Source organism: Mesoplodon mirus (genome assembly GCF_964341445.2).
Source record: "Mesoplodon mirus genome assembly, chromosome: X".
Lineage (NCBI taxonomy): Eukaryota > Metazoa > Chordata > Mammalia > Artiodactyla > Ziphiidae > Mesoplodon > Mesoplodon mirus.
The window spans coordinates 59,375,879-59,400,875 of NC_138981.1; the positions used below are offsets into that span (position 1 = coordinate 59,375,879).

The following is a 24,997-nucleotide window of genomic DNA, read 5'->3' on the forward strand; positions in this document are numbered from 1 at the left end:
TCTATGAAGCCACTATCACCCTGATACCAAAACCAAAGACACTACAATAAAAGAAAATTATAAGCCAATATCTTTGACAAATATAGAGGCAAATATCCTCAAAAAATATTTTTAGCAAACCCAATACAATAATACATAAAAAGGATCATACACCATGTTCAAGTTGGATTCAATCCAGGGTCGCCATGATGCTTCAGTATATACAAATCAATCAATGTGATACACCACATTAATAAAAGACAAAAACCACATGATTATCTCAATAGACACAGAAAAAGTGCTTGATAAAATTCAACATCCATTCATGATAAAAACTCTCACCCATCAAGGTGTGTATAGAGGGAACATATCTCAACACAATAAAAGCCATTTACAACAAAACGACAGCCACATAATACTCAACGGTGAAAAGATGAAAGCCTTCCCAATAAATTCAGGAACAAGACAAGGATGCCCACTCTCACTACTTCTATTCACCATAGTATTTGAAGTCCTAACCACAGCCATCAGAGAAGAAAAATAAATAAAAAGTATCCAAATTGGAAGGGAAGAAGTAAAACTGTGACTATTTGTAGATAACATGATACTCTATATAGAGCACCCTAAAGACTCCACACAAAAACTATTAGAAGTGATAAAAGAATTCAGAAAGGTAGCAGGCTACAAGATTAATATAGAGAAATCTGTTGCATTTTTTTGCACTAACAATAAAATATCAGAAAAAGAAAGTTTAAAATAATTCCTATTTAAAATTGCATCAAAAAATACCTAGGGATAAACTTAATCAAGGAGGTGAAAGACCTATATGCTGAAAACGATAAAACACTGATAAAGGAAACTGAATATGATTCAAAGAAATGGAAATATATCCCATGCTCTCGGACCGGAAGAATTAATATTGTTGAAATGGCCATACCGCCCAGAGCAATCTACAGATTTAATGTCATCCCTATCAAAATACCCATGACATTTCCCACAGAACTAGAACAAACAATCCTAAAATTTATATGGAACCACAAAAGACCCAGAATTGCCAAAGCAAGCCTGGAGAAAAAGAACAAAGCTGGAGGCATAACCCTCCCAGACTTCAGACACTACTACAAAGCTACAGTAATAAAAATGGCATGGTACTGACAGAAAAAGACATACGGATCAATGGAACAGAATAGAGAGCTCAGAAATATACCCACACACTAACGTTTAATTAATCTATGACAAAGGAGGCAAGAATATACAATAGAGAAAAGACAGTCTCTTCAGCAAGTGGTGTTGGGAAAGCTGGACAGTTACATGTAATAAAATTAGAACACTTCCTCACACCATATACAAAAATAAACTCAATATGGTTTTTTTTTTTTTTTTTTTTTTTTTTTTTTTTTTTTTGCGGTATGCGGGCCTCTCACTGTTGTGGCCTCTACCGTTGCAGAGCACAGGCTCCGGACGCGCAGGCCCAGCGGCCATGACTCATGGGCCCAGCCGCTCTGCGGCATGTGGGATCCTCCAGGACTGGGGCACGAACTTGTGTCCCCTGCATCGGCAGGCAGACTCTCAACCACTGCGCCACCAGGGAAGCCCTCGATATGGTTTAAAGACCTAAATATAATATAAGACATGATGCCAAAAAACTCCTAGAAGTGAACATAGGCAAAACATTCCCTGACATAAATCATAGCAATATTTTCTTATGTCAGTCTCCCAGGGCAAAAGAAATAAAAGCAAATTATAAGCTTTTGCACAGCAAAGGAAACAAACAACAAAACAAAAAGACAACCTACAGAATGGGAGAAAATATTTGCAAATGATGCAACCAACGGGGGTTTAATATCCAAAATATAAAAACAGCTTATAAAACTCAATATCAAAAAAAATCAATCAAAAAATGGGCAGAAGACTTAAACAGACATTTCTCCAAAGAAGACAGACAGATGGCCAATAGGCACAATGAAAAGATGCTCAAGATTGTTCTTAGAGAAACACAAATCAAAACCACAACGAGTTATCATTGGTCAGAATGGCCATCATCAAAGAGTCTACAAATAATAAATTCTAGAAAGGATGTGGAGAAGAGGACCCTCCTACACTGTTGGTGGGAATGTAAATTGGTACAGCCACTATGGAAAACAGTATGGAGGTTCCTTAAAAAACTAAAAATAGAGCTACCATATGATCCAGCAGTCCCACTCCTAGGTATATATGTGGAAAAGATGAAAACTCTGTTTTGAAAAGATACATGTACCCCGATATTCATAACAACATTATTTACAATAGCCAAAACATGGAAACAACTGAAATGCCCATCAACAGACAACTGGCTTAAGGAGATGTGATGTGTGTGTGTGTATATATATATATATATATATATATATATATACACTCATATATGTGTATATATATATACACACAATGAAATATTAGCCATAAAAAAGAACGAAATATTGCCATTTGCAGCAACATGGATGGACCTAGCGAATATCATACTAAGTGAAGTAAGACAGAGAAAGACAAATATTATATGTGGAAGGTAAAAAATAACACAAGTGAATCTACATACAAAACAGAAACAGACTCACAGACATAGAAAACAAACTTATGGTTACCAAAGGGGAAGGGAAAGGGGAGGATAGATAAATTAGGAGTATTGGATTAACAGATACAGACTACTATACACAAAATAGATAAGTAACAAGGTCCTACTGTATAGCACAGGGAATGATATTCAGTATCTTACAATAACCTATAATGGAAATAATCTGAAAAAACATACATATAAAATAATCACTTTGCTGTATACCTGAAACTAACACAATATTTTAAGTCAACTAAACTTTAATTTAAAAAAAAAGACACAGACTAAAGGTTGAGGTTCAAAATGGCAGCACAGGAAGACCATGAACACAGTTTCTCTCACAGACACAACAAATTTTCAGCTATATTTGGAATGATTTTCCTTTGAAAAAGACCTGAAAACTAGATGAATAGCATGTCCACAAACAAAAGCTAAAAGATAAACTTTGAGACAGATAGGAGAGGCAGAGACATGGTCTTTCCTGGGATTCCACTCTAGGAGCAGTGACCCAAAGTGAGGAGGGATACCACAATATGGAATTTCCCCTTGAGATGTGAAGGGATTGAACCCCACATCAAGCACCCCATTCCCTGGGTCCAGCACCAGAAAGACAAGCTCCCAAAATGTCTGGTTTTGAAAATCAATGGGGATTAAGAGGTCAGGAGAACCACAAAACTACAGGGAACAAGGAACCTGCTCTTAAACAGCTCATGCACAATCCATTTCACAGGGAGATCCAGAGGAAAAGCAACAGTTTGAAAAGTGCCTAAACTATAAGTAAGGGAGACCCACTTACTGATCTTAAAGCAACTGCTGGGGAGGCAGGAACCTCCTGAGACTTTTCCCAGGAACGGAAGCGTTGGCTGACACCATTTTTCTTTTCTTTTCGTTTTTCTTTGCGGTATGCGGGTCTCTCAGTGTTGTGACCTCTCCTGTTGTGGAGCACAGGCTCTGGACGCGCAGGCTCAGTGGCCATGGCTCATGGCCCTAGCTGCTCCGTGGCATGTGGGATCTTCCTGGACCGGGGCACAAACCCGTGGCCCCTGCATCAGCAGGCAGACTCTCAACCACTGCGCCACCAGGGAAGCCCCTCTCTTCTTTCTTTTAAATTTAATTTATTTTTTATACAGCAGGTTCTTATTAGTTATCCATTTTATACATATTAGTGTATATATGTCAATCCCCATCTCCCAATTCATCACACCACCACCCCCCTGCCACTTTTCCCCCTTGGTGTCTATACGTTTGTTCTCTACATCTGTGTCTCTATTTCTGCCCTGCAAACTGGTTCATCTGTACCATTTTTCTAGGTTCCACATATATGCGTTAATATACGATATTTGTTTTTCTTTTTCTGACTTACTTCACTCTGTATGACAGTCTCTAGGTCCATCCACGTCTCTACAAATGACCCGATTTCGTTCCTTTTTATGGCTGAGTAATATTTCATTGTATATATGTACCATATCTTCTTTATCCATTTGTCTGTCAATGGGCATTTAGGTTGCTTCCATGACCTGGCTATTGTAAATAGTGCTGCAATGAACATTGGGGTGCATGTGTCTTTTTTTTTTTTTTCTTTTCTTTTTGCGGTATGCGGGCCTCTCACTGCCGTGGCCTCTCCCGTCACGGAGCACAGGCTCCGGACGCGCAGGCCCATTGGCCATGGCTCACGGGCCCAGCCGCTCCGCGGCATATGGGATCCTCCCAGACCGGGGCACGAACCCATATCCCCTGCATCGGCAGGCGGACTCTCAACCACTGCGCCACCAGGGAGGCCCATGCATGTGTCTTTTTGAATTGTGGTTTTCTCTGGGTATATGCCCAGTAGTGGGATTGCTGGGTCATATGGTAATTCTATTTCTAGTTTTTTAAGGAACCTCCATACTGTTCTCCATAGTGGCTGTATCAATTTACATTCCCACCAACAGTGCAAGAGGGTTCCCTTTTCTCCACACCCTCTCCAGCATTTATTGTTTGTAGATTTTCTGATGATGCCCATTCTAACTGGTGTGAGGTGATACCTCAGTGTAGTTTTGATTTGCATTTCTCTAATAATTAGTGATGTTGAGCAACTCTTCATGTGCTTTTTGGCCATCTGTATGTCTTCTTTGGAGAAATGTCTATTCAGGTCTTCTGCCCATTTTTTGATGGGGTTGTTTGTTTTTTTAATATGGAGCTGCATGAGCTGTTTATATATTTTGGAGATTAATCCTTTGTCCACTGATTCGTTTGCAAATATTTTCTCCCATTCTGAGGGTTGTCTTTTCGTGGCTGACAACATTTTACAGTCATATCCTAACTTGCTGGTGACAGAGCTGGCAGGTGTCATTTTTGGTGCCCTCCCTCTAGCCTGGTTACACCATTGGGCATGCTCTGCACACCCTGCAAAACAGCCTGACTGGGTGAGCACCTTGAGCACCCACCCACTTCACACAACAGCTGCACCACACCTGGGCCAGGTGAGAGCACTACCCCCCACCTGCCTAAGCACAGCAGTTACGATGCAATCAGACCAGGTGGGTACCCTGTGTACTGTACACCTGTGCAGCAATCTCACCACAACTGGGCCACGAGAGCACCCTGAGTTCACCCCCATGCCATGCAACAATTGTTCTGCAACCAGGCCAGGCATGTGCCTCATCCCCAACCTTCCATGAAACAGCTATGCTACAACCAAGGGGGTGGGCACACACACCTTGCCTCACCCTCCCCATTAGCAGCTGTGGCCCCACAAGAGCCCACACAAGGGACACCTCTTGAGTGTCTGGCTCTGATGTCCAGGGGAGAATGTGTTTCCAGGCCCCATGGATCATGTGTTACACTAGAACCCTCCTTCAAGACCAGGCGAGGTAGCTGTTTTGCCTAATATACATAGACAAACATAGAGTCAGACAAAATGAAGAGACAGAAGAATATGTTCCAAACCTAAGAACAAATCCCCAGAAAAAAGACCTTAATGAAATGGACATAAACAACCTGCCTTATAAAGTGTTCAAAGTAATGGTCACAAAGATGCTCACCAAACTTGGGAGGATACTGGAAGAGAAAATATAAGAAAGAACCAAACAGAAGTAATATCTGAGCTAAAAAATACACTTGATGGGTTTAACAGCAGACTGGATGAAGTAGAAGAACAAATTAGTGAGCTGGAAGATAAAGCAATAGAAATCACTCAGACAGAGCAGCAAAATGAAAAAAGAATTTTAAAAAAGTGAAGATATTTTAAGGGACCTCTTGGACAACATCAAGAGTATTAATATGCACATCAAAGGGGTCCCAGAAGGAGAAGAGAGAGAAGAAGGGCTGGAAAAATTATTTGAAGAAATAATGGCTGAAAACATCCTCCATCTGGGGTAGGAAACAGACATCCAGGTCCAGGAAATCCAGAGAGTTCCAAATAAGATGAACCCAAAGAAAAACACACCAAGATATATTATACTTAAAATGGTAGAAGTTAAAGAGACAACCTTAAAAGCAGCAAGAGAAAAACAACTTATTACATAACAAGGGAAACCACATAAGACTATCAGCAGAAAATTTACAGGTTAGAAGAGAGTGGCATGACATATTCAAAGTGCTGAAAGGAAAGAACTTCCAACCATAAATTCTCTACCCAGGAAGGTTATCACTCAGAATTGAAGGAGTGATTAAGAGTTTTCCAGATAAGCAAAAGCTTTAACTCCTTTAGGAGTTCATACCACTAAGAAGGCCTTTACAATGTTAAAGGGATTCTCTAAGCTGAAAAAAAAGGCAGTAATTAATAATAAGAAAACAGGGACTTCCCTGGTCGCACAGTGGTTAAGAATCCGCCTGCCAATGCACAGGACACAGGTTCAAGCCCTGGTCTGGGAAGATCCCACAAGCCACGGAGCAACTAAGCCCATGCGCCACAACTACTGAGCCTGTGCTCTAGAGCCCGCGAGCCACAACTAGTGATCCTGTGTGCCACAAGTACTGAAGCCCGTGTGCCTAGAGCCTGTGCTCCACAAGAGAAGCCAGTGCAATGAGAAGCCCACGCACCGCAATGAAGAGTAGCCTCTGCTCACTGCAACTAGACAAAAGCCCTCGTGCAGCAACGAAGACCCAATGCAGCCATAAATAAATAAATAAATTTATTTTTAAAAAAAGATGGGCAGAGGACCTGAGTAGACATTTTTCCAAAGAATACACAGAGATGCCCAAGAGGCACATACATGAAGTGATGCTCAACATCATTAATTATTAGAGAAATGAAAATCAAAATCACAATGAGATACCACCTCACACCTGTTAGAATGGTTATTTTCAAAAAGACAAGTAAGTGTTGACGAGCATGTGGAGAAAGGAAAAACCCTTGTGCACTGTTGTTTGGAATGTAAATTGGTACGCCACTATGGAAAGCATTATGGAGATTCTTTTAAAAATTTAGACTAGGACTACCATATTATCCAACTATTCCACTTTTGGGTATTTATCCAAAGAATATGAAACACTAATTCAAAAAGATATATGCACCCCTATGTTCATTGTAGCATTATTTATAATAGCTGAGATATGGGGAAATCTAAGTGTCCATGGATGGATAAATGGATAAAGATGTGGCATATATGTGTATGTGTGTGTGTGTGTATGTACACACACACACACACACACACACAATGGAATGCTACTTGGTCATAAAAATGAATAAATCTTGCCATTTGTGACAGCATGGATTGAGGGCATTATGCTAAAAGAATCTGAAGAAAAAAGATAAATAGACTATGATTTCACTCATATGTAGAATCTAAAAAACAAAAACAAATGAAAAACAAAACAAATTGAAAACAAACTCATAGATACAGAGACTAGATTGGTGTTTACCAGAGGGGAAGAATGCTGGGGATTGGGCAAAAGTGGTAAAGGGAGCCAATTATATGGCGACAGATGGTAACTAGACTTTTTGGGGTGATCACTTTGTAGTGTATACCGATGTTGAATTATAAGGTTGTACACCTGAAACTTTTAATATAATTAAAAAAGAGAGAACATTAAAAAAGAGAGATTGGCAAAGTGGATTAAAAAATGTGTTGTCTATATGCTGGCTACAAGAAATTTCCTTCAAATATAACATTATAGGCAGGTTGAAAGTAAAAGGATGGAAATAGGTATATTATATAAACAGTAATCAAAGGATAGCCAAGAGTGGCAATATTATATTAGTTATTGTAGATTTCAGAGCAAAGAAAATTACCTGAGACATAGAGGAACATTATACAATGATAAAAGGTGAAATCCACAAAGAAGACATAGCAATCATAAATGTGTATGCATCCAATAACAGAGTTACAAAATATGAAGCAAAAACCAATAGGAGTGAGAAGAGCTAGATAACTCCATAGTTATAGTTGAAGATTTCAATATGCCTGCTCAACAAATAATAGAACAATTAGCCAGAAAATAAGGAAAAGTATACAAGAACTTGGCAACACCATGAACCAGTGAGATCTAATCAACATTTATAGACTACTCCTCCCAACAACAGCAGAATACACATTCTTTGCAAGTGCCCATGGAACATTTACTAAGATCATATCCTGGGCCATAAAATAAATCTCAAAACGTTTAAATAACTGAAATTATACAAGTTGTGTTCTCTGACCACAATGGAATAAAACTAGAATTCAATAACAGAAAGATAATAGGAAAATCTGTATACACTTAGAAACTAAACAATACACTACGAAGTAATCTATGGGTCAAAGAGGAAGTCTCAAAGGAAATAAAAAAATACATTGAAGTAAATGAAAATGAAAATACAATATAGCAAAATTTGTGGGCTACAGCTAAAGCAGCTTGGTGAGGGAAATTTACAGCACTAACTGTATATATTAGAAAAGAGGAAAGGTCTCAATAATTTAAGTTCCCATCTCAAGGACCTAGAAAAGAAGAGCAAAGTAAATGCAAAGCAAGCAGAATGAAGTAAATAATAAAGAGCAGAAATCAACAACACTGAAAACACAAAGGCAATAGAGAAAATCAATGGAGGAGATGGTTCTTTGAAAAGGTGGATAAAATCTACTAACTCTTGGCAAGAATGACAGAGAGAAAAGAAGGGAAGATGTAAATTATCAATATCAGGAATAAAACAGTAGATATCACTACAGACCCTGCGCACATCAAAAGAATAATAAGGGAGTAATAATACAAAGAACTCTATACACATAAATTTGACAACTTAGGGGACTTCCCTGGTGGTGCAGTGGTTAAGAATCCGCTTGCCAATGAAGGGGACACGGGTTCAAGCTCTGGTCTGGGATGATGCCACATGCCATGGAGCAACTAAGCCCATGCACCACAACTACTGAGCCTGCCCTCTATAGAGCCTGCATGCCACAACTACTGAAGCCCACGTGCCTAGAGCCCGTGCTCTGCAACGAGAAGCCACCACAGTAAGAAGCCCGTGTACCGCAACGAAGAGTAGCCCCTGCTCAGTAGCCCCTACTTGCTGCAACTAGAGAAAGCCCGCATGAAGTAATGAAGACCCAATGCAGACAAAAATAAATAAATAAAATAAATTAAAAAAAATAAAATGCTGATGTTGTCAGCCTTGGTCATACCAATTTATATATAAAATTTTTTTTGACAACTTAGATGAAACGGGTCACTTCACTGAAAAACACAAATTACCAGAAATCACCCAATATAAAATAGATAATGTGAACAGTCTGTAACTATTAAGGAAATAGAATATGTAGTTTTAAACTCTTGAAAAAAATCTCCAGGCCCGTTTACACTGCAGAATTCTACCAAACATTAAGAAAAGAACTGATATAAATTCTACACAATCTTTTCCAAAAATATGAGGAAACACGCTGCAATTCATTTTATGAATCTAGTATTACCCTGATACCAAAACAAAGACTGTACAGAAAAAAAACTACTGACCAATGAATATAGATAAAAAATCTTTAACAATATGCTAGCAAACAGAGTTCAGCAATATATAAAAAGAATTATGGGAGGGAGGGAGATGCAAGAGGGAAGAGATATGGGGATATATGTATATGTATAACTGATTCACTTTGTTATAAAGCAGAAACTAACACACCATTGTAAAGCAATTATACTCCAATAAAAATGCTAAGAAAAAAAAAGAATTATACACTATGACCATGTGGGGTTTATTCTAATGATGCAAGGCTGGTTCAATATTTGAAATCAGTCAATGTAATCCCCCATATTAACAGGTTAAAGAAGAAAAATCACACGATCATATCAACTGATGCAGGAAAAGCATGTGACAAAATTCAATACTCATTCATGAAACTCAGAAAGAAGGAATAGTGGGAACTTCCTCAAGTTGATAAAGAGCTTCTACAAAAATCCTATGGCTAACATTATACTTAATGGTGAAAGACTGAATGCTTTCCCCCTAAGAGAGTGAACAAGACAAGAATATCCACTCTCATTACTCTTAACTAACATGGTGCTGAAAGTTCTAGTCTGCGCAGTAAGGCAAGAAAAGGAAAGAGAAGGCATATAGATTGGAAAAGAAGAAATAAAACTGTCCCTATTTGCAGATGACATGGTTGTTTACATAGGAAATCCTAAGGAATCTTCAAAGAAAATTCCTGAAATGAGTGAGTTCAGCAAGATTGTGGGATACAAAATAAACACAGAAATATCAACTGCATTTCTTTCTTTTTTTTTTTTTTTTTTGCAGTACGCGGGCCTCTCACTGTTGTGGCCCCTCCCGTTGTGGAGCACAGGCTCCAGACGCGCAGGCTCAGTGGCCATGGCTCACGGGCCCAGCCGCTCCGCGGCATGTGGGATCTTCCCGGACCGGGGCACGAACCCGTGTCCCCTGCATCGGCAGGCGGACTCTCAACCACTGCACCACCAGGGAAACCCTGCATTTCTTCATACTAGAAATGAACACAGGACACCACTTACAATCACTCAAAAAAAATAAAAAAACAACCCACAGCACTTAGATATAAATCTAACAATACATGTACAGGATTTGTATGCTGAAAACTACATAATGCTGATGAAAGAAATAAAAAAATCTAAATAAATGAAGAGACATACCCTGTTCATGGACTGGAAGATTCGATATAATAAAGATGTCAACTCTTTTTTAAAATTGAGATATAATTAAAGATGTCAATTCTTGATATACAGTGTACTAGGTTTGATGGAGTCCTCCCCCAAAATTCACGTCCTTCCTGGTACTTCATCATGTGACCATATTTGGAAATAGGGTCACTGCAGATGTAACTAAGATGAGATCATACCGAAGTAGAGTGGACCCTTAATCCAATAATGGCTGTGTACTTATAAGAAAAAGAGAAAGACAGAGGGAGAATGCCATGTGGTGACAGAGACTGGAGTTATGAATCTATAAGCTAAGGAATACCAAGGTTTGCCAACAACCATAAAAAGACAGGAAGACGCAAAGAAGGATCCTCCCCATAGAGCCTTCAGAAAGAGTATGGCCTACCGATACCTTGATTTCAGACTTCTACCCTCCAGAACTGTGAGAAAATAAATTTCTCTTGTTATAAGTCACCCAGTTTGTGCTAATTTGTTATCACAGTTCTAGGAAACAAATACAGTTTAATGCAATTCCTATCAAAATCCCAGGAGGAATTTTTGTAGATTTAGACAAGATTATTCTAAAATGAATACAGAAGGGCAAAGGAACTAGACAGCTAATAACAATAAAGTGGGTACAATCACTCTACTTGCTTTTAAGACTTATTATGTAGCTGTAGTAATCAGGTACTGGCAGAGGGACTGACACATAGAGAAAATAGAGAACCCAGTAAGAGACTCACACAAATATGCCCAACTGATTTTTTGTCAAAAGTACAGAAGCAATTTAACGGAGGAAAAGACAGCCTTGTCAACAAGTGGTGCTAGAGCAACTGGATATCATAGCAAAAATGAACCTCAACCTAAATCTCACATCTCATACAAAAATTAACTTAAAATGTATTATGAACTTAAATGTAAAATATAAAACTTAAAAAAAAGAGGAGAAAATCTTTGGGATATAGGGCTAGGCAAAGAGTGTACTAGATACCAACTTGAGCCTCTCCTTTGAACTGAAATTCCTAGCAAGAGCAGGTAAATAAGACGTGTGTTCTGGTGGAAAGAGCCCTGGAACTGAGGTCAGATGGTTCTAGTTCTGATTTTCATTCATTAGCCATATGAACTTAGGCAAATTGGTAACTTGACTTTTTTGAATCTTAAAAATTTCCTCATTTGTATATCAAGGATAATACCAGCATTGCCTACTTCATAGAATTACTGGGGGGCGGGCTGTCAAATGAAATAATGGATGTAAGAATGCTTTGTAAAATGTAAAGTATGATAGTGTGGGCTTGAGGTTTTATATTTGTGCAATAGCCATTTTGCCACTGTATGGAGGCACTTGATTATCTGCTTAATAAATAATGAATGAGTGACTGGTCATCAGAAAAGTCAAATAAGGGCAAATTTTTTTCCAAGTATTTAAAACAAAAGGGATGCATAGCACATTCAATCAAACAGTAAAAAGCAACATATACTATGTAAAGAGCCAAGAGGGTTATTAAATTAATCTCTGTATAGGAAAGCTAACTATCCCATCATGTTTCAGGGAATTAGCAATAACGGATGGGAGGCTGGTCAAAAAACTAAAAAAATATTAACCTCTCTAACAGGCAACCCAAGATTCGGAGAGATGGAACAGTAATACATTAGATAGAATAAAAGTGGCAAAACCAAAATGCTCAGAGCAGTTTTGGCCTTATATAGCGACTATGGAAATTGATCAATTTGAATTTATAGTACAATTTAATTTTAGTTTGTATTTGTTACTATGGCAAACACATCTGAAGGTCCAGATGAGGCTCATGGCTTAGAAATTTAATTTTCTCTTCTTCCCAAAAGAAAGTTGAGGGGAAAAAAAAGACGTATATGTCTCCAAAATGTTCAATGCTAAAGTTTTTTTTAAACTTAAATTTAAACAGGCCATAATTACATAGCTCCAGAATTCTGGGTTTCTGTAACATGATGCTAGTTTGTACCAGGTTGTCACCCTGCTATATTGTTCCACCATCTGTTGTGGTTTGCAGACGTTTGTATATGAAGAAGCAGTTGGGCAAGTCAGGAGCCTTGGATATTAACATGGACTCAAGTAATGACTTTTGTGTGACTTTAAGCAAGCCATTTGACCTTCTTAATATTTTATAGCTCCCTTATAATAACAATACTACCTTACCTTACCTGTGTATGAGTTGTTAAAGTTCACAACACATACCATTATTTTAACTGATCCTTAAAACCTCAGTGTGGGAGTCAGAAAGGGTATTATTTCCATTTTACAAATGAGAAAACTGAAGTCAAACAGCGGAGGAGGAATATCCATATGCAAAAACAAGCAAATGAGAAACCATTTAGACCCTTACCTCATACACCATAAACAAAAATTAACTCAAAATGAATCACAGACCTATATGTAAGAAATAAAAGTATAAAAGCTACAAGAAAACATAGAAGAAAATCTTTGTAAATTTGGAATAGGCAAAGACTTCTTATCATGACTAAAAACATGACCCATAAAAGAAAAAATAATAAATTGGTCTTCATCAAAATTCAGAATATTTGCTTTTTAAATGCTGCCATTAAGACAAGCCAGAGACTGGGAGAAAATATTTACAAATAGTATATTTGATAAAGGATTTATATCTAGAATATATAACACATAACTTACTGAGAATCCAATTTTAAAAATGGGAAAATAATTGAATAGATATCTTTCCAAAAAAGATAAACAAGTGGTCAATAAGCACAAGAAAAAATGATCAACAGTGTTAGCTATCAAGGAAATTCAAATCAAAACCACAATGAGCTACCATTACATACCCACTAGGATGGCTATAATAAAAAAGACAATAACAAGTGTTAATAAGGATGTGGAGAAGTTGGAACCCTCATACACTGCTGGTAGGAATGTAAAAGGTGCAGCAACTTTGGAAAACAGATCGCAGTTCTTCAAAAAGTTAAATATAGAGTGTTACCATATGACCCATTAATTCATGTACTCAAGAAAATTGAAAACAAACCTTTGAAAACAAAGACTTAGACATAACTGTTCATAGCAGCATTATTTGTAATAGCCAAAAAGTAGAAACAAATAAAATATTTATCAACTAGTGAGTGGATAAACAAAATGTGACATACTAATTCAACAGCCTATAAAAATATTCTATTTATTCAGCAATAAAAAGGAATGAAATAGTGATACATGCTATAGCATGGGTGAACCTCAAAAACAGTAAGCTAAACTGAAAGAAACCAGACACAAGAGGTCACAAATATGATTCCGTTTATATGAAGTGTCTAGAATGAGAAAATCTATAGAGATAGAAAGCAGATCAGTGGTTCCCTGGGCCTGAAAATGGGAGCAGGGATTGACTGCAAATGGGCAATGGGAAAATTTTTGGGGTAATGAAAATATTCTAAAACTGGATTATGGTGACAGTTGCATGACTATACATTTACTAAAAATCACAGAATTATATACATATAATGGGTGAAATTACGGTATATAAATTACATCTTAATAAAGCTAATTTAAAAATTACTGAATAAACCTGCACTGAAAAGAAAAAAAAAGCAACACAGGAGGGACTAAAACACAGGTTTTCATTGTTCCTTCTACTCTATTACCTGTCTCAGAAGTGGCAGGAATAATAATAAACTTTTTCAAAGGGTTAGTCTCATCACAGGGAAATAATAATTCTACCAGGTTTTGAAAATACAAAGTAATTCAAAATGCCAGATGGTACTGCTACTTTGACCTAATCCATAGTATACCTGTATAAGAAATTTTCTACTTTTTTTTTTTTTTTTTTGTGGTACACGGGCCTCTCACTGTCGTGGCCTCTCCCATTGTGGAGCACAGGCTCCGGACGCACAGGCTCAGCAGCCATGGCTCACGGGCCCAGCCGCTCTGTGGCATGTGGGATCTTCCCGGACCGGGGCATGAACCCGTGTCCCCTGCATCAGCAGGTGAGCTCTCAATCACTGTGCCACCAGGGAAGCCCCAGAAATTTTCTACTTTTAACTATTTACATTTCACAAACCCAGGGAAATTTTATAGTGTGTAACCACATTTTAATACAAATTTATTTACATTAAAACTCATATCAAAAAGCATTATTCTATGTGATTTCTAATACATAAGATAATTTAGTTCTTTAAAATTAGCTTAAAGTTTAATATCATTGTTTGACTTACAGTGTGCCTAATAAAGCTCAGAGCATCTTCAAAATAGTGACAAATTTCTTCCAGGGGACAGAGTTCTTCTTTTGGCACCACATTTGGCACTAAGAGGTTAACCAAGCTGTGCATACATTTGCTGAAAATCAAAAAGAGAAAACGCATCCCATAAGGAAAGAAATCATTGACTTCATGGCTAAGATAAGTAAAATCTGGATCTCATCCCAGACTAAGAGCTTCAAAACACGTCTGTTCTTCCTTCAATTTTATCTGGCCTCCAAGCTCAGAAGACAGATTTTTGAAGATATAAAGGGGGCTGACCAATCCTTCCTTTTATTATGCCTACGGTTGTCTTTCACTTTTTTTTTTTTTTTTAGTTTCCTGAACTAAGGAGTTGTGTCTGTTTACTATATTTTATGAGCTGGTTTAATCTACAGATACTTTAAAGCATCTCGTTACATCCTCAAATGCGGAAGGGAACTGGGATTTAAATTGGGAGTAATTCCAGGAGAGCTCTCTCATGTCTCAGGAAAGGAAGACTGTAATGAAGTTTTCCAGAGAAAAATCACACAATATCTATTTTTCCCCCATGTCTAGGCACAGAGAACATAAAATCTTCAATAAATACTACTTTATATTATGTACAGCACTTACTGGTCCTTAAAGAAAGGTGCTTAGAAAAAAATATATGAGGCAAATGTAGCAAAATGTTAACATCTGTTAAATTTGAGCGGTGGATACACTGGTGTTTGTTATATTAATCTCTGTACTTTTCTGTATATTTGGCATATTCAGTAATAAAAGAAAGAAAGGTACTTAATTAGTAATTTTATTATATACACAGGCTCACACAAAGAAGTAACTTTCTCCCTCTTTTCTCCTTTGGGAAAACCAGACTCCTTTGCCTTGCCTCGGTCTATCACACAACTCTAAATATGGAGCTATTCTGAGGGCTTTTTAGTCCAGGAGTTACAGGAGTGGCCCAATCATCTTTTGAGTCAGTTGATTGATGACTTATCGGACACTGACTATAGCACTTTTGGCTATCAAAAACTAGGATTCAGTGTTGAATTATATTTACTAACCTGTATCTCAAAACATCAATTGATTCTTTCCTTTTGTGGAGAAGTAAAGCCTTTTTCAAGGCCTTTATAGCGACAGAAGGGTAGTGTGCAGGCATATCCATTGCTAATGCTACAGGAAGGGAAGCAAAAAGATTGTGAATACCATAATCTCATCCATCACAGTTTTCATCCCACATTACAACTGACTTTCTCTGATGAAACTGACCTGAGACAGATGAACAAAAACAAATAAATAAACAAACACAAAAACCCAAAAATGAATTTTATAAAATGATGAATCCATGGTGGCTTTCAGAGATAGCTTCTACTTTCTGGGCAGAGTAACATGGCAGGATCACCAGGTTATATTTTTTCTTCAGCAAACATCAACAGAGAACCTACTGTTTCTGTGAGCCTGCGCATAGTCATACAGGTGAAGCAATAATCTTAGGAACCAAAGTGAAGGAGGGGCACACTAAGAAGGAAACAGAAAGCAGATAAGTAAAAGGGTACTAATCAAAAACAGATTTATACTAAATATACTGTTTCTGCCTAATATTAAAAACAGGAAACACTTGACGTAAGAGTAAGTATCAGAGATAAAACCCCTAAAACTTCTAGACGCATTTACCAGGCCTCTAGAATTGGAGTTCCATTATACAAGGAACAGTGGTCACCATCACATGTCTATAAAGTATACGCCACCAGCTCCACGGGTCTAGAAATTCTGTCTTGGCAAGACAAGGAAAGGCAAATGTGACTCTTGTGCACTTGGGGCTACCTAATACCTTTATTAGCTACACATAGGTTCCCGAGGAGGGTGAAAGATATAAAGGGAACATAATGAGGCCATTTCTTGCAGTATATCCCCATAGAGGCTCTGAGCCCCCAAATACTACTTATAGCCCAATGACAGATTTGAGGTTGGCAATTGTGTTAAAAATATCACCAATATTTCTCTGTACACTTTTATAAACGGCTAAGAGTGTATCACTTTTGATTAGTGAAGCAGCTGATTGTCTATTTCTAACTAGCTGAGCAAAACTAACTTTCTGAAGTTTGAACTACCTCTATTGTGTAGTTATATTATTCGATTCTACACATAAAATAAATATGAGCACCTATTATGGGCAATTCACTTTGCTAGGGTTTATAAGTACAACAAATACAAGTAATTATTACTCATGACCCTAAGGAGCCTATAATCTCATATAAAGAAAAAGATAAATGCACAAACAATTATAATAGAAAATAGTTCGAGAATGCCATTAGAGAAGGAGAAACAAAGTGCTATGAGGATACATTGCTTCCCACCTGGAGGAAAGAGAGAAGAGAGAGAAGAAAGAAAAAAGTAGTACGATTTAAATGGGTACCAGCCTTCCAAAAACATAAATACAGCTCTTACATGCGATTGTTTCCAATGCTTTAATTCCTAAATGAGGCAGTTCCCACACTGATTCCAGGAAGCTGTCCAGTAATGGGTCATTCATTTTGGCTTTAACTTCAAACTCATACAGCAGAAGCAATGTCTCACATGGATCTCTTGAGAAGTCCCCTAAGAAAGAGGCAAAAATGCAACATTCTCTGTGATTACATTTTATCATTCTCTTCTATTCTAATCTCTCTTCTGGGGAGATTTTCCTATTGAGGAAAATTAATTTTACTTATAATTTGAAGGTTATCCCAGCTCCTGTAGACAGATCTTTTACATTTTAAAATCTATAAACTCACCAATACTTTCACACCCTGAAATGCATTCACTAGAGTTGTCTACATTTCCTGAAATTATTACCATGATATTCCTAAATAGCCTGGAAAAGTCTTGTTGCTATCTAATTCAAATATGTTTACCTGCCTTACTTTAATGACTGAGTTAACCAGAAAATACAGTGCAATATAAACCAACTGTGGTTTTATTTTAAACAAAGCAAGGGAAAGTTTCCGAACTGTTTCATTTAGTCAGTCAACAATACTTCTTGGTTATCGCCATGGGCAGAATCTTGTATCAGGTGGCATCTACCATACTATGTGAGATGGTTTCCAATCACCCTTGTTACACTGAATGTTTTCAAAAGTTTGGAGGTATAGCATACATATAATAAACTGAGTGAAGTGCATTAATCTTAAACAAACAGGGTGATGAATTTTTATATATGTTCAAACCCATATAATCACTACCCAGATCATGATATAGAACACTTCCAACACTCATGCTCCTTTCCAGTCAATATCACCTTTGCAGAGTTAACAACTATTTTGACTTCTATCACTACTGATGGGTATTTTTTGTTATTGAACTTCAGTGATAGCATGTAGAACTATAATCAACTTTTGAATATTGACCTGTATACTGTGACTTGCTTAACTTCATTTATTAGTTCACATAACTTTTTTGTAGATTCTTTGGACTTTTGATATAGAGAATCATGTGTCCTCTGCAAATACAGATAGTTTTATTTGATCTTTTTCACTCTATATATGTCTTTTCCCACTCTTTCGCTTGCCTTATTGCGTTGGCTAGGACCACCAGGATGATGATGACCAGGAGTGGTAAGAGTAGACATCCTTGACTTGTTTATGTCCTTAGAGGGAAAGCATTCAGTCTTTCATCATTAAAAATGACATTAGCTGTAGGTTTCATTTTTGTGGATGGCCTTTATCAGCTTGAGGAACTTCCCTACTATTCCTGTTTAGCTGAGAGTTTCTATAATAAATGGATGTTGAGTCTTGTCACTTAATCTGTTGATATGGTGAATTAAATGATTGAGTTTACAATGCTGAACCCAGGATAAAACTTACTTGGTTATAATCTATTATCCTTTTCATGTTTTACTAGATTTTAAACTATGAATTCAATGGGTATAGGACAATTCAGGTTATCTATTTCTTTTTGTGGGAGCTTTGGTAGTTTGACTTTCAAGGAATTTGTCAATCTCATCTAACCCTTCAAATTAATGGGCATAAATTTCTTCAGAATATTCCCTTATCTTTTTTTTAATGTCTGTAGCATCTGTAGTGATGTCAACACTATCATGCTTGATATTGTTAATTTGTGTCTTGATCTGCCTGGCTAGAGTTTTCTCAACTGCACTGATCTTTTCAAACAACAACAACAATACAGCTTTTGGGTTCATCAATTTTATCTATTATTTTCTGTTTTAAATCTTACTGACTTCTGCTCTTATATTATTCCTTTCATTCTGCTTGATTTGGTTCAATTTGCTAATTTTTTCCCTAAGGTGGAGGCTTATTTAAGATCTTTCTTTTTCTAATAGAGGCATTTATTTCTACAAAGTTTTGTCTAAACACTGCTTTAGCTGTATCCTCCAAATTTTTATATGCTGTGTTTTCATTTACTTCCATTCAAATTATTTCTGATTTCCCTTGTGAATTTCTCTTCGACCCATTTGATTATTTAAAAGTATGTTTTTTAAGTTGAAGCATAGTTGATTTACAATATTATATTAGTTTTGGGTATACAACATAGTGATTCAATATTTTTATAGCTTACACTCAGTTTAAAGTTATTACAAAACAATGGCTATATTTTGCTGTGCTGTACAATATACCCTTGTTGCTTATCTATTTTATACATAGTAGTTTGTATCTCTTAATCCCATACTCCTGTCCTGCCCCCTCCCCGCTTCACTCTCCCCAGTGGCAACCACTAGTTTGTCCTCTGTATCTGTGAATCTGTTTCTGCTTTGTTATGTACATTGGTTTGTTTTACTTTTTAGATTCCACATATAAGGGATAACATAGAGTATTTGTCTTTCTCTGTCTTACTTATTTCACTAAGGGTAATATTCTCTAAGTCCATCCAAGTTGTTGCAAATGGCAGAATTTCATTCTTTTATGGCTGAGTAATATTCCATTTTATATATTACACCACATCTTCTTTACCCATTCATCTGTTGACAGACACTTAGGTTGCTTCCATATCTTGGCTATTGTAAATAATCCTGCTATGAACATTGGGGTGCATGTATCTTTTTGAATTATTGTCTTCTTTTTTTGTAGATATATAACCAGGAGGGAATTGCATAATCACATGGTAGTTCTATTTTTAGTTTTTTGAGGAACCTTATACTGTTTTCCATAGTGGCTACACCAATTTACATTCCCACCAACAGTGTACAAGGGGTTCCCTTTTCTCCACATCCCCACCAACATTTGTTATTTGTAGACATTCTAACAGGTGTGAGATGATATCTCATTGTGGTTTTGATTTGCATTTCTCTAATGATTAGCCATGTTGAGCATCTTTTCATGTGCCTATTAGCCATCTGTATGTCTTCTTGGGGAAAATGTCTATTCAGGACTTCTGCCCATTTTCAATTGGGTTGTTGGTTTTTTTCTTGATGCTGAGTTGTATGAGCTCTTTATATATTTTGGATATTAACCCCTTATTGATCATATCATTTGCAAATACTTTCTCCCATTACATAGCTTGTCTCTTCGTTTTGTCAATGGTTTCCTTTGCTGTGCAAAAGTTTTTATGTTTAATTAGGTCCCATTTGTTTATTTTTGCTTTTATTTCTTTTGTTGTAGGAGACAGATCCAAAAAATATTGCTATGATTTATGTCAAAGAGTGTTCTGCCTATGTTCTCTTCTAGAAGTTTTATGGTTTTAGGTCTTGCATTTAGGTCTTTAATCCATTTTTAGTTTATTTTTGTGTATGGTGTGAGGAAATGTTCTAATCTCATTCTTTTACATGTGGCTGTACAGTTTTCCCAGCACCACTTATTGAAGAGACTGTCTTTTCTCCATTGTATATTCTTGCCTCCTTTGTCATAGATCAATTGACCGTAGGTGCATGGGTTTATTTCTGGGTTCTCTATTCTGTTCCACTGATCTATGTGTCTGTTTTTTTGCCAGTATCATGTTGTTTTGATTACAAAAAAATGTGTTGTTTTGATTACAATAAATGTGTATTCTGGTGTTGTTGGGTAGAGCATTCTATAAATATCCATTAGATCAAGTTGGTTGATAGTGTTATTTATGTCTTCTATACACTTGCTGAGTATCAGTAGCTTTGTAGTACAGTCTGAAATCAGGGAGCATGATACCCCAGCTTTGTTCTTTTTTTCTCAAGATTGCTTTGGCAGTTCTGGGTCTCTTGTGGTTCCATAAACATTTTAGGATTATTTGTTCAAGTTCTGTGAAAAATGTCATGGGTATTTTGATGAGGATTGCCTTAAATCTGTAGATCACTTTGGGTAGTATGGACATTTTAAACAATATTAATTCTCCCAATCCAAGAACATGGGATATCTTTCCATTTCTCTGTATCATTTTCAAATTCCTTCATCAATGTTTTATAGTTTTCAGAGTATAGGTCTTTCACCTCCTTGGTTAAGTCTATTCCTAGGTATTTTATTCTTTTTGATGTGATTTTATTCACGATTGTTTTCTTGCTTTATCTTCCTGATAGTCCATTATTAGTGTATAGAAAAGCAACAGATTTCTGTATATTAATCTTGTATCTTGCAGCTTTACTGAATTCATTTATTCTAATACTTTTTTGGTGGAGACTTTAGGGTTTCTTATATATAGTATCATGTCATCTGGAAATACTGAGTTTTATTTCTTCCCTTCCAATTTGGATGCACTTTATTTCTTTGTCTTGTCTGATAGCAGTGGCTAGGACTTCCATTGCTATGTTAAATAGAAGTAGCAAGAGAGGGCATCCTTGTCTTCCTGATCTTAGAGGAAAGACTTTCAGTATTTCACCATTGAGTATGATGGTAGCTGTGAGTTCATCATAAATGGCCTTTAATATGTTGATATATGTTCCCTCTATATCAACTAGAAGTATGTTGTTTAATTTCCAAAAATATATTTGGAAAAATATAACTAAAATATATTTTACATATATTTTATAGATTTATCATTTAATTCCATTATGGGAAGAGAAAATACTTTGCATGATTTCAATCCTTTTAACTCTTTTCAGGTTTATTTTATGCTTCAGAATATGGCCTCTGTTGAATGATCCACGTGCATTTGAAAATAAATGTGTATTCTGGTGGTGTTGGGTAGAGCATTCTATAAATGTCAATTAGATCAAGTTGGTTGATAGTGTTAGTTATGTCTTCTATATCCTTGTTCAGTATCTGTTGACTTATTCTATTGATTACTGTACTGGAGTCTCCAACCATAGGGTGGATTTGTCTATTCCTCCTTTCAGTTCTATCAGTTTTTGTTTCATGTATTTTGAAGCTCTGTTGTTTGGTACATTACAAATTTAGGAGAGTTATGTTGCCATGTTTAATTGACCACTTTTTCATTATATCCCTCTTTATCCTTAGTAATATTCCTTGTTTTAAAGTGTCTTCTCTGATATTTATATAGCCATTCCAGCTTTCTTTGGATTAGTGTTTGCATAGTGTACCTTTTTCAATTCCTTTTATTTTTAACCTATCTATGTATTCATATATAAGTGGGTTTCTTATAGACAGCATGTAGTTGGGTGTTGATTTTGTAGCCAATCTGACATTCTTAATTTCTTTTCTTGATCTTTTAATTGGTGTGTTTAGAGCAGGGGTGAGCAAACTACAATCTATGGGCTGGCCGCTTGTTTGCCAATAAAGTTTTCTGGGAACCCAGTCATGTTCATTTGTTTAAATATTATCTGTGCCTATTTTTCTGCCTATAATGGCAGAGTTGACTAGTTGTGCCTGAGACCCTACGGCCTGTTAGCTGAAAATATTTACTATTGGGTCTTTAAGAAACGTGTCCTGACCTCTGATTTAGACCATTTATATTTAATGCAACTATTGATAGAGTTGGGTGTTCTTGAACTTTATTAAAATGAATTATACTTAGAACAATTAGAAGATCAAGAAGGAAACATGTCTTGAAAAACACTATAAGCCAACTAGACCTACCAGACCTTTAGAGAACACTCAACAGCAGCAGGATAGACATTCTTCTCAAATGCATAGAGAATATTCTCTAGAATTAATGATATGCTAGGTCATAAAACAAACCTCCATAAATTTCAAAATATAAAATGATACAATGTATGTTCTGTGACCACAGTGGAATGAAATTAGAATAACAAAAAAGAAATTGGGAAACTCACAAATATATTGAAAGTAAACAAGACACTTTTAAACAACCAATGGGTGAAAAAACAAATCAAAAGAGAAATTAGAAAATATTTTGAAAATGAATGAAAATGAAGACACAATATAATAAAACTAATGGGATGCAGCTAAAGTGCTTAGATGAAAAATTATATCCATAAACATATAATTATATTGGTAAACATATAAACATATAATTAATTATATCTTTACAGAAAATATGTTGTACACCTTAAACTTATATAGTGCTGTATGTTAATTATACCTCAATAAACCTGGAAAAAAATAAAATAAAATGAAACTTAAAAAAAAGAAGGAAAAATAGATCTCAGATCAATAATATAACCCTCCACATTACTTAAGAGCAAACTAAACCCAAAGAAGTAGAAGGTAGAGAATAATAAAGACTGGAGTGGAAATGAATGAGAGAATAGGAAAACAATAGAGAAAATTAATGAAACCAGAAGCTGGTTCTTTAAAAAGACCAACAAAATTGACAAAACTTTAGCTAGACTGACTAAGAAAAAAGGAGAGAAGCCTCATTGCTAGAATCAGAAATGAAAAAAAGAGACATCATTACCAACCTTAGAGAAATAAAAAGGATTATAAAGGAATGCAATGAAAAATGTATGCCAATAAATTGGACAACCTGAATAAAATAAACAATTTCCTAGAAAGACAAACTACTGAAACTGACTCAAGAAGAAACAGACAATCTGTATCGATGTATAATGAAGGAAGATATTGAATTAGTAATTTAAAATACAGGGACTTCCCTAGTGGTCCAGTGGGTAAGACACCACACTCCCAATGCAGGGGGCCTGGGTTTGATCCCTGGTTGGGGAACTAGATCCCACACGCATGCCGCAACTAAGAGTCTGCATGCCACAACGAAGAAGTCTGCATGCCACAACTATGAGCCTGCATGCCGCAACTAAAGATCCCGCATGCCACAAGTAAAAGATCCCACATGCCACAACTAAGACCCGGCACAGCCAAAATAAATAAATAAATATTTTTAAAAAAACTACAGAAAAAGAAAAGGCCAGGCCTATACAGCTTCACCACAGGATTGGAGCAAACATTTAAAGAATAATTAATACTAAGTATTTACTAATTCTTTCAAAAATTGAAGGGGATGGAACATTTCACAACTTATGCTATAAGGCCAGATTACTATGATACCAAAACCAGACAAAGACATCACAAGTAAAGAAAATTAGACAAATGTCTCTTATGAATATAGACACAAAAATCCCCCCAAAAATACTAGTATTCTGCATCCAGCAACATATAAAAGAATTATACAATGTGATCAAGTGGGATTTTTCCCAGGAATGTAAGGTTGCTTTAACAAGTGAAAACCAATTAATTTAATACACCATATCAACAAAACAGAGACTACATGATGATCTCAGTAGAGGTGGAAAGTATTTGACAGAATCCAATAAGCCTGATAAAACACTGTCATGATAAAAACAATTAACAAACTAGGAGTGGAAGGGAGCTTCCTCAACCTGATAAAGGGCATCTATGAAAAAAACCACAGCTAACAACATACTTAATGGTGAAAGACTGGATTCTTTCCCTCTAAGATGAAGAAAGACATGTATGCCCACCCCTACCATTACTATTCAACACTGTACTGTAAGTTCTACCTAAAGAAATTAGGCAAGGAAAAGAAATAAAAAACATCGAGACTGGAAATGAAGTAGTGAAACTATTAATACACAATGTGATCCTGTAAATAAAATTCCTAGGGATTCCAGTAAAATACCATTAGAACTAATAAAGAAGTTTAATAATATTAATGTACAAAAATCAATTCTATTTCTATACAATAGCCATGAGCAAAATGAGAATAAGATTAAGAAAACAATTCCATTTATAATAGCACCAAAAATAAACTATTTAGGATTAAAGAAGTAAAGGACTTGTACACTGAAAACTATAAAAAATCACTGAAAGAAATTAAGATGTAAATAAATGGAAAAATATTCCATGTTCATGGATTAGAAGGCTTGACATTGTTAAAATG

General features: G+C 36.2%; 1 protein-coding gene across 1 annotated transcript in view; it reads right to left on the reverse strand.

Moving 5' to 3' along the window:
* The window catches only part of LOC309797243 (testis-expressed protein 11-like), an 85,342-nt gene that overhangs the window by 14,742 nt on the left and 45,603 nt on the right, over positions 1-24,997 (reverse strand). The window contains exons 5-7 of the mRNA XM_082610801.1: positions 17,273-17,422; positions 15,889-15,997; positions 14,822-14,942 (exon numbers count right to left, since the gene is read on the reverse strand). Of these exons, the coding sequence (XP_082466927.1) occupies positions 14,822-14,942; positions 15,889-15,997; positions 17,273-17,422 (380 nt within the window). The remainder of the gene's footprint in view (positions 1-14,821; positions 14,943-15,888; positions 15,998-17,272; positions 17,423-24,997) is intronic.